The sequence below is a fragment of the Aotus nancymaae genome, unplaced genomic scaffold, assembly GCF_030222135.1.
Source record: "Aotus nancymaae isolate 86718 unplaced genomic scaffold, 86718_ANA_hifiasm-v0.15.2.pri h1tg000065l, whole genome shotgun sequence".
In the NCBI taxonomy this organism is placed as follows: Eukaryota; Metazoa; Chordata; class Mammalia; order Primates; family Aotidae; genus Aotus; species Aotus nancymaae.
The window spans coordinates 5,229,082-5,240,740 of NW_026988480.1; the positions used below are offsets into that span (position 1 = coordinate 5,229,082).

At 37.9% G+C, this 11,659-nt stretch overlaps 1 protein-coding gene across 1 annotated transcript in view; it reads right to left on the minus strand.

The window, feature by feature from the left end:
- SPMIP7 (sperm microtubule inner protein 7) overlaps positions 1-11,659 on the minus strand; it is a 53,921-nt gene that overhangs the window by 13,258 nt on the left and 29,004 nt on the right. Inside the window, exons 4-7 of the mRNA XM_012458749.2 lie at positions 8,488-8,626; positions 6,322-6,389; positions 4,811-4,852; positions 3,579-3,686 (exon numbers count right to left, since the gene is read on the minus strand). Of these exons, the coding sequence (XP_012314172.2) occupies positions 3,579-3,686; positions 4,811-4,852; positions 6,322-6,389; positions 8,488-8,626 (357 nt within the window). The remainder of the gene's footprint in view (positions 1-3,578; positions 3,687-4,810; positions 4,853-6,321; positions 6,390-8,487; positions 8,627-11,659) is intronic.

Consider the following 11,659-nt stretch of genomic DNA (forward strand, 5'->3'; position numbering starts at 1 on the left):
GATGTGTGTGTGTATATAAATGTATATATCCAACAGAGTCTGTTACAAAAGAAAAAGCACCCCAACACCTCTTTCCATATCCTCATGAAAGGACACAGATCTGCCATTACAGATCATTAAACTATTATGTGCCTTATGCTGATGACTCATGTCTGCAAAGCACTGAAACTGTATGGGACTGTAAAATGGTTACTAAAAGGGACTGAGCATCTCTTCAAAGTTGTTTGCTGCGCCCTTGAAAAGAATATGGTTCTTATATTAAAGAGGGCAAAAGATCAGATTTGAGAAAACAGGATTCTTTTTCTTCTTTTTTGAGACAGTCTCATTCTGTCCCCCAGGCTGGAGTGCAGGGGCGTGATCTTAGCTCACTGCAACCTTCACCTCCCAGGCTCAAGCCATTCTCCTGCCTCAGCCTCCTGAGTAGCTGGGATTACAGGCACTCGCTACCACGCCAAGCTAATTTTTTAGTAGAGATGGGGATTCATCATGTTGGCAGGCTGATCTTGAACTTCTGACCTCAGATGATCCACCTGCCTAAAGTTCTGGGATTACAGGTATGAGCCACTGAGCCCGGCCTGAAAAAACAGGATTCTTATCTCAGTCTTACCTTAACTTTCTGCTTGACACAGATTGTAAGTGGGGATGAATATATATCATTTAAAAAAAAATTCCTGAGTAATACCCAGATTCAGTCAATAGTACATGTTTATTGAAGAAACAAACAAAATTACTTAGCTACACTGAGCTTCAATAATTTTTGCTGAACCCGATGACTATTTTGGATTCTTTCTATTTCCTAAACTAGTTTCAAGTTATAAGTTAGGAACTGCAGTAGATACTGCATTAATATTTTGAGTTCCTGAACTCTAAATGTGATTTAATAACTGGGCAGGCCTACCAAATCAGAAAATAGTTTTAGTTTAACAAGAAGCCTCATGCAACAATTTCATTTTTAGTGATGAGTTCTATAAGAATGCACGGATAAGTGCACAAACATACAAATAGAGGCTGCTTTTGTTATATTGTTTACAACAAGAAAAATAGGACCTGGGCTATATAAACTTGTTATAGACTTGGCGGGATACATGCAGCCATTAAAAAGATTTTAATATGGAAAAACATCTAGTGCACATTTCAATTTGACTTATGCATATACATTCCCCCTATACATGCACACACAATACACTTGGACATATATGTTGCACACATTCATAAATGCATGAGGGGAAGAGTCTAAAAAGAAATCAAACTTTTAATGTTGGGATTGAAAATGAAAGAGATATTTCACTTTCTACACTTTAAAAATATCTGAATTATCATGCATGTAATCCCAGCACTTTGGGAGGCTGAGGCAGGCAGACCGTCAGGTCAGGAGTTCGAGACTAGTCTGGCCAACATGATGAAACTCCGTCTCTACTAAAAATACAAAACAAAATTAGTCAGGCATGGTGGTGTGCACCTGTAATCCCAGCTACTCAGGAGGCTGAGGCAGGGGAATTGCTTGAACTAGGGAGTTGGAGGTTGCAATGGGCTGAGATCATGCCACTGCACTCCAGCCTGGGCAAGAAAGCAAGACTCTGTCTCAAAAACAAAAACAAAAACAATAAATAAATAAATGAAAACTACTATTTTAAGCTGTTAACACGATCACTACCAATATAAAAAACACAGGGCATGTCAGATGACTTAGTAACCCCCAAAACAAAATCAACTGATGAAGGAAATTTTTAAAACTTTTGCCCTGTAGGAAAATTGGTGATTCCAGTGATGGAACCACTTGAACTAGAAAGTAAGTGGCCTCGACCCTTGCCTGAAATATGGCTTTTGGGCCGGGTATGGTGGCTCATGCCTGTAATCCCAGCACTTTGGAAGGCCAAGGCAGGCGGATCACTTAAGGTCAGGATTGGAGACAAGCCTGGCCAACATGGTGAAACCCTGTCTCTACTAAAAATACAGAAAAAAAGGAAAATAGCCAGGCATAGTGGTGCGCACCTATAATCCCAGCTACTCAGGAGGCTGAGGCAGGAAAATCGCTTGAACCCGGGAGGCAGAGGTTGCAGTGAGCCGAGATCATGCCACTGCACTTCAGCCTGGGTGAAAGAGTGAGACTCTGTCTTGAAATAAATAAATAAATACTTTCATTGAAAAGGCAGGGGTATAGCAGGGCTTGCCAGCCATGATTAAGTGCCACCAATCATTAAAAAATAAAAAAAACCTTAAAGATAGTATCATAAAGCCATTTCTCTTCAAGAAACTTCAAGATGAAAAAATTCAGGAGGAGACGTATTTGCGTTTGAATAGGATGGCACACTCTATTCCTTACTTGACACAAAAGTAAGCTCGTGCTCATATGCAAATGATATCACATTGTTTGTATTCTCCTGTACTTGGCTTTCTAGCTCAAGCAGCACTGTGGAAACTACATAATAATTTGTTTAGAGATTCATATGTGTGTACCAAAACTAGAAAGAAAAGCAAAAGAGAAGCATAAGCCTAACGGGGATAACTTCTGAGCTGGGGAGGCAGAAGCATGGGCAATGAGATTGGGGCCGCACGTGTGGCTGAAAAGAAGTTTCTGTAAGTTACCAGGTAGGGGATACACAGGCATTTACTTATGTTATTTGATATGTTATCCATGACATTATTATATCTTTTTGCATTTATAAATATTTTATAAATAAAAATGAAAAACATTTCTTTGTGTTAGGTTAAGATTCCATTAAAAATTGAAAACTAATCAAAAGAAGAAACTTTGCAACCTTGGAGGCCCTCTAGTGCCCAAATCAGATAAGTACAGTTAATGTCTTCCATTCTTTTACATGATTCGCTCAAAATTTCATTTGTTTAAAAACAGAAGTTAAATGAGGTAGGAATGCTATACGCCCGAATGTATTGAAGTAGTTCATTTTGACATCAATTCTTTAAAAAATGCTGCCATAGTGTTCTTCACTCTTTTTGAAGAATGACCCAAAAGAATATGTTTTGATTATTTAGCAAGAATGTTTCATAAAACATTTCAAAATTTAGATATACTTATCAAAGAAGAAACAATCCTATATTGTGGTGCCTGAAGAATATTTTAAATTGGCTTTCTTCCTATATTCTTTTTTTTTTAGATTACTAGAATTATTATGTGTAATAGCAATGATTTCCTTGCAGAATGTATGGAAGAATCCAGCCCACTGACTCCTCCCTCAGGACCAAGCACAGCACAGCAGCCTTCAAGTTCCTATGTGTAAAAGTGATTCCTCTGTTAGTTATCAGCCGTGTCTCAGATACTTTGCAAATGTTATTGATCCCCCCACGATCACCTCGCTTGGTGGTTTTTCTTTCTCACAAGTTTCAGATGAGGAAACTGAGGTCACAGAAACGAAGTGACTTGCTCAAGGGCCCCAAGTGAGTCAATTCCCAAAATCTCCTTTGTGACAAACTACATTTCTTTTAGGAAGCAGGTATCTTTCTTCTTCAGCTATGTTCAATAAAAAGCCACGTTTAAATTCCTTCATTTATAGTAAAGTCCATCACCATGTTTCATCCTTAATAATAAAATAAGGGAAATAAGCATGAATGGAACTCACCGACTTGTGTTTGTATACAGAGGCTTAGAGCACCGCGGGTCGGCTAGGGATGAGAGGTCTCCCAAGGGGTTGTCAACATCATCAGCATTTGTAGACTGCACATGACCACTGTTGGAGTGGAAAGGAAAGAAGACATACGTTTCTTTATAAGAAACACAGAAGAAACTATTGAACAGCATTCTAACTTCCAAGGGAAATTTATTTGCCAAAATAGATCGAAGGCTCAAAATGCCAAATGTAAAGCATAATAATAGAACAATTTTCCTTAAAAAATATAAAGATGAATTTCTCTTTTTCAGAATGAGCGATGCCATGCTCCTTGGTCTTAAGTTGGAGCCAGAGTGAGAGCAAGGGCTGTTTTCGCGTTTCTGAGCAAAGAAGCAGCTGTTCCTGCAGCCCTGGCACAACTCCTTTATTGGAGACTGGCTGGAGGCTGGGCGAGACAGAGGCAGGTGTGTGCCAGAGATAATAAGCCTCCTAGTGGGTGGAAACCCTCACAGGTGCTGAGGAGCTTGAGCAACTAGCCACGTGCCCTTGGGCCTGAGAGAAAGTTGAGAGGCTGAGTTGATGTCAATCAGAGAGAGTTTCAAGGACTTCTGGGGCCACTGGTAGAAACACTAGTCAACTGCAGAGGAGAAGAGGCCAAGTAATGGGAGGGGATGAGCAAGGACTAAAGGTCCAGATCCCTCCTTCATGTTCTTGGATCTACTTTGTTTCAAGGTTCTTCTTCCATCTAAAAACCAGGAGAAGACCCCAAGTGGCAGATAATATACTTTTTTTTTGCCAGCCATGGAAAGCCAGCATTAAATGTAGAAAATAAGAGGTGACATTTCCTACACTTCAATGTTAATGAGCGCCTCATCCCTTTTTCAATTATAACTGTTTTTGTGATTCATAACACCCAATAGTAGTAGCAGCCAAGATATTTTATTTCAAAAAGTAACATATTTGGCAAAACAGAAAAGTACCACCCCTTCTCTCTCTTTCTTTCTTTCCTTCCTTCCTTCCTCCCTCCCTCCGTCTCTGTCTCTTTCTTTCTTTCTTTCATCAAAATCAAACCTTAGATAGAACTGCTGCCAGTAAACAGGCACTGTGTGCCAGATAAACATTAGAAACCTGTCACAACACATAAGCTGTCCTAAAAAGTGAATTACAACATGAGTGAGCTGAAAGCAACTACAGCCAAAATGTAAATCTAATATTTTTTTACAAAACCGAGAAACGTTACTTACGTATAGAGAGGAATATATTTACTTCGAGAACTTGAACTCACACTTCAAAAAAGAGAAGATATAGGCAATTGGGTTATTTATATTAAGTTAATAAACATTAAACTGTTACAGTATTTCTCTAATTAAAATAAAACCCTTCACAGATATCTCATAGGAATTGTCCTTTAAAGGTTTATAATTTTAAACAGAGACTATTTAAGGATGTAGTTTGCTTTCTCCAGGTGTCAAATAAATGGAACCATATAATAAATAAACTTTTGGGTCTGACCCATTTCAAATGTGTTTCAGATTCATATTTATTGTTGTGTGTTGCATGTGTTCTTTTTCATTGCTGAGTAGTATTCCACTGCATGGACATACTCTAGTATGTTATCAATTTATTTGCTGAAGGACATCTTGGTTGTTTCTAGGTTTTGGAGATTATAAATAAAGCTGTTGCAAACGTTCACATATAGGTTTTTGTGCGGGCTCTTGGAAGGAACATTTACGCAGAGGAGGCTTTCACTGTGAATAGTATGCTGAAGAATTCTGAGGTGGTGGCAGTGCTAACACACATAGCTTTTCATTTGCCAGCTAACTTATAACTAGTAAGTTAAGTGGATCTATGTAAACTGGAATAAAGAAATTATCATCTAGTGAGCTATTTGCCATTTTACACATGATACGTACATTTAAAATACCAGTAAAGTTTTAGAACTAAGATTCACGTTAAAAATTAGTGCAAAACATGTATATTTTAAAAAAGATATTCGAATGGGATTATCAACAGTTTCAGTTTGCTATATAAACAATAATCTTAAATTTGTAAATATTTCAATCTTTTATTTAAATGATTACCATTCACTTTTTCACAATGGAGTCTATACTGGGGTATTTTACACATTTGGCAAAACCATACTTTAAATATATTTTAAGGTAGGATCTTGCTCTGTCACTCAGGCTGAAATGCAGTGGTGCAGTTATGGCTCAGTGCGGCTTGGAACACCTGGGCTCAAGGGATCCTCCTGCCTCAGCCTCCCAAGTAGCTGGGACTACAGGTGCACCACCATCCCGCTTGGCTAATTATTATTATTATTATTTTTTGTAGAGATGATGTCTCACCATGTCTACGAAAGAGAAATTATAACTCAATTTCAATTATAGACCACCCAGGGTGGTCTCTATCCCCTGGGCTCAAGTAATTCTCCCACCTTGGCTTCCCAAAGTGTTCAGATTACAGGCATGAGCCACTGTACTCAGGTTTCCAAAATGGTTGTGGTACCTCCAATATTCTAAACGTTAAGGAGGGTGAAGAGAAAGTAAAGGAAGCAGGCACACTGAGCAACTGCCCCGGGATTCAGGTCATCTTCCCAGCCCTAAGGATGTGAGTCAGGGGGTCCCTGGGATGCTCTTCATCAGAGAACATGTCCCTCACCCACCCCATCTAACTCATGGGCTACAGCATCGGCTTCTTAATTATAATACATGGTAGTGAGAAATCCAGTGTGAGAACTTTAGGAGATAAAACTTACAAATTAATTGGTTTGACTGGTGCCAAGAAAGATCTTGTTTGAAATCTGTCCCAGAGGTCACCAACCATCTAAAAATAAGAGTCAAAATCAATGACAGTTAATGAGCACCTTATAAGTTCTGGTGGATAAACTCCCAGGTCCTTGACATTCCACATCATAGCCATGTCCCAGGCTCTCTAGGAAATGCACTCTCCAAGCTTCCCTAGCACTTCATGGGTTTGATCTGGAGCCACTCGTGGTCTTTGATCTGCTCAAATTGAAATTCCAATTTCAATTTGTTTTCTCATAGCTGAAATCTCTCTCATTATCCACCTGTTTCAGATTGAAACCCATGTGAAAGGTCTGATTTTAGTTTTCATCCTTAGCTAGTGTTCTGACTTGGATCCACTGTAGCCTACCCTCCACAAACCCAGGCTAGTCTCCCACTTCCAAACCAGCCTAGATCCTGAGCTTTGAAAATATATATATATATGCATATTTCAAAAATACATGTGTATATATATTTCAAAAATATATAAAAACGTAGAATTATATATATTATATATATATATATTTTAGATGGAGTCTCACTCTGTCACCAGGTTGGAGTGCAGTGGCGCCATCTCAACTCACTGCAACCTCCACCTCTCGGGTTCAAGCAATTCTCCTACTTCGGCATCCCGAGTAGCTGGGACCACAGGTGGGTGCCACCACTCCTGACTAATATTTTTTGTTTTGTTTTGTATTTTTAGTAGAAACAGGGTTTCATCACGTTGGCCAGGATGGTCTTGATCTCCTGACCTCGTGATCCACCCGCTTTGGTCTCCCAAAGTGTGGGATTTACAGGCGTGAGCCACCATGCCTGGACATATTTTTCTTTTACTTCACTTTTTCTATGTGAAAACCTCAGGTTTCAGTCTTTATATTAAAGTCATGTTTTCCCTCTTTTATTATCATTTTTCTCTGTAAAAGCAGAATAAATTTTACAAGAAAATACGGGCTTCTTAACCTATCATCAGTGGACCTCTTGGGGTCTATCTTAATATAGATATACATCTCTTAATATCTGTATTTCAATATAATTGATTTTCTTTTTAATCCTATGGATTTTATGTACTCAAAAACTTCATTATAAAAATCAGCCCAAGGGCTTAACCAGACTCCTATGCTGGAAGAAGTGGCCCAAAAGGGTAAGGGAATCAATGGAAGTAGAAAGTACTTTGCAAGCACAGAGCTGAGACATCTAATCCAGTTTTGGAAGGTCAAAAGTGAGGGCTACGATGAGACTGAAGAATTCTTGAGATTCACCTGGCGTAAATAGGGAGAGTGATGAAGGCAATCGAACACTCTTTGTAAAGCACACAACCTGGAAAAGAGCATCGCAGACTTGAGGACTTGAGAGAAGCTCAGCAGAGATAGGACAGAGTACAGAGTGGGGTGATGTTCGGGTGGTAACATGGAACAGTAAGAAGAGAATGGGGCAGGGATGAGGCTAAGGAGGGAGCCATGGGCAAATAATGGAGAATTGGGTCTGTGTCATGTCAAGGAGTATGGATTTTTTTTTTTTTTTTTAAATAAAAAAGGATGGGTTTAATCAGTGAAGTAACACAAGCAAATTCACGTATTAGGTAAAGTTCTCTGGCTGCGGTATGGATTTGATCATTCATGTGATAAATTCTTCTTGATACTCGCAAATGAAAAGAATGGGTGTCACTACTGACAAGTTGGTATGCTTTGTTTTGTCACATAATAAGAGATGACATCAGACAGCAATCTATGGATCTTCTCTTTTTGCCATGAAAAGTACAGAGCTAAGTTCTAGATCCTATGCCAAGAACCATCCTCAGCATAGCTTATCTGGTAAAATTATTTCTGTCTTCTTCATTATTTACTCATTCTCTTGCAATTTCAAAAATAAACACGGTCATTGCAAATGACTTTTGAGAAACAGGTAGTCTTTAAATAGCAAAAGTTTTATTGAAAATATCAAAGGATTTGCAGTCATCAATAACTTGTATGATTATGGAAATTTCAACTCCATATATATGTGCATATATATATTTACTTATCTTATATAAATTCTTTATGTATTCTTAACAATAAAATTAGTATTATTTTGACTTAAAATTTTGGAGCTTATTTCAGTAACAATGAGAAATACATTATTGCTCAGAGAAGTATGCTGACCTGAGTTATTGCTGGCACCCTTTCATATCTTTTCAGAGTAAAACATTGTGAGATGGGGTCAGCAGCTTTTTCCAAAGTTGTTTCTTCTGGATCAAGTTTTTGTGGTAGCATCTTATCCCAAGGAACATCTTCATAAGCTCTATGAAGTTATTAAATAGGAACATCTTATGAAAAACATATTCAATTGGTAATGTTCATAGTAATATTATGGTATGATAAGAAGGATTTAAAGATGACCCCAAAGATCTCTGCCCTTTGGTGTTCATATAATATATAATCACCTCCCCTGGACAGTGGGCAGAGCAAGTGAGTATGATGAGGTAGCACACCTGTGTTATGTGATTTTATATGCCCCAAGAGATTGGCACATGTAGATAAGGTCCCTTATCAGTTGAATTTGTGTTAATTAAAAGGTGGAATTATCCTGAATAGGACTAACCTAAGCAAGCAAGCTCTAAAAAGAGATACAAAACAGCAACACATGTTCTTTGCCCTTGAAAAAGCAAATATTAGTCCTAAAGCCACAATGAACGGAATTGTGTCAACAACCTGAGTGATCTTGGAAGATGAGAACTCAGTCTCAGCTGACACCTTGATTCCAGCGTTAGGAAACCCTAAACAGTAAACCCAGTTAGGACATGCCTAGACTTCTGACCTACAGGATTGCCAGATAACAAATTCTGCAGTCTGTCACACAGAAGAGAAAATGTACACACATCTTACAGTTTACAAAAAATGTTCACTTGACCTTCAGAGAATACCATTAATTTACAAATAAACTCTGGCTTAGAAAACTGATTTTCCCTGCTTAAGATCAGTTATTGATGGTCAAAATCAGGGCTCACGTCCAGATCATCTGCCTCCTAAGAGTCAGCAACATGCCTACTATTCCACACTAATGCAGCCAAATTGTACAAGTTTTTTAGCATGGTTGAAGGGTTTCAGCCATCCTATGAAATGCAATTTTTGTATACACACACTTGCACACGTACAAACACACACACACAAATATGGGAATGTTTGGAGTTTTGAAAGTTGTTCTTTTTCACAGACATATATGACAGACACAGTGAAATGAATTCCAATTTGATCCTGAGTGAAAAACATACAACGCTCATTCTAAAGCCTATATTCTGACAAGATAGATGAATCCCCAGACCTTCTCCTGCCCTATCCACACTTAGTGCTTAAGTTGACCTTTCCATTCTATGGGCAAGGCATATCCTTCCAAAAAATCCCACTGTCTGTTAAAGTCATTTTTAAAAGAATTACCAGTGATCCTCACTTCCTCAACACATATTTGTTCAGAGATGACAATATTTCAAGTTTTGAGCTAGGTGTTTATGATACGAGTGAACAAGGATCAATACAAAAATTGTGTCACATAGGAATGCTGTGAAAATTAAAGAACATAATATTGGAAAAGTTAAATAGATCAGTGATAAGTCCATAGTGTTTTTGTTGTGTGTGAATACATTTTGAACTTACTTATCTTAAAATTAGTGTCATAAAATTACTAAACATAATAAGATATTTCAAATCATAGCAAAGTCATAAATATTTCCTAATGTATCTGACTAGCATTGTATATGAGAAATTAATCTGTGAGTACAATGAAAGCTTGAAAGATACATCACTGTTTGAGCCTCTGATATATTTCACAAATATTTTATGGACTTTTCCATGAGGGTAATAAACTTTTTCCATAAGGACACTTTTATATTTTTAAAGAGAAAATACTTAATATTATAATTTGATATTTTGTTTTATAATAAAACGTTTCCATTTTGAGTGAAGTATCATGATCTTAATCAAAATATTAACTGTTTCTGAGATGATCACTAGGATTTTTAAAATAAAAATCAAGATAAGAATACAATGGGAAATAAACCCAAAAGTCAGAGAAGAATTTAGGGGCCATTTAGCAATTGAGATAAAAAAGAATGGAGGATGCCAAAGTCCCACATTCGGCAAGCAGATATGTTTTGAGCCTTAGAGTTGGATTTCAAGATGGCTGATGAACAAGGCGTTTTCTTCATATTGTCCTAATACTTTGAAACCCAACTTCATATCATGTTTTTAAATGTTTTCATAACACCCCTGGGATAGGAGGCATTCATACATGTGTTTTATGATACTATATTTGGTCATGGGTATACTTTCAATTTGAACGAAAAAGAATGAAGTTGAAATGTGAAGCCTGTCTGAAGTGTTCAAAATATGCAAAGTAAGAAGAGTGGGCAGACACGAATTACTTTGAGGTCCACAGATATTGTCATTTCTTTATTCTGTTTGCTGCCTCTCTTTCCCTCTTCATCCATTTCTCTGTGTCATGCCATGTGTTTTGGCCTTCAGTCTATCACTCTGCTGAATTCTGAATCCACTAGTCAGTCCCATCACCCATTCTTGGGCCTCATCCTACTTCACCTAGCATGATATGAATAGGCGTTCATTACTCTTTCCTGAACACATCCTCAATCTGCCTTCCAGAACCTAGACTCTCTTCATCCTCCTCATACCTTACTGGCTGCTCCTTCTCAGTCTTGATTGCTGGTTTCTACTCTTTTTTTCTCTTTTTTTTTAAGGAGATGCCAGGACTCAGTGCCCTTTGCCTCTCTGACTACACTTCTCTTTTAGTGTTCTCATTCAGTACCATGGCTTTACATACATTTCTATAAGCCACAACACCCGGGTTTATTTCTCTAGCCGAGACCTCTACCTCAAACTTCAAATCCATACATCGTACTGCCTACTTGACATATCCACTTGGATGTCTAATGAACATCTTCATATTCAACATATGTGAAACTGACTTTTCCACTGCCTTCATCTTGTTAAGAAATGGCAGCCTCAGTACATCCATCTGCATAGGCCAAAGCCTTAGACTCATTGTTGATTCCTCTCTTTTCCTACATTCATCACAATTAGAAAATTGTGTTGGCTTTACATTCTAAATAAATCCACAACTCAACCATTGTTTACAAATTTTTCTGCCAGTGCTCTCCTGCAAGTTACCATTATCTCTGTTCTAGATGACAATAACCCCCTAACTGGTGTTCCATCTTCTCTCCCCTGCAAAAATCTACTTTACCACAGCAGCCACCATGATTATTACCTTGATATGTAAGTCTGATCTTGCCACTTCTCTGCTAAAGCATCACATCACTCATAA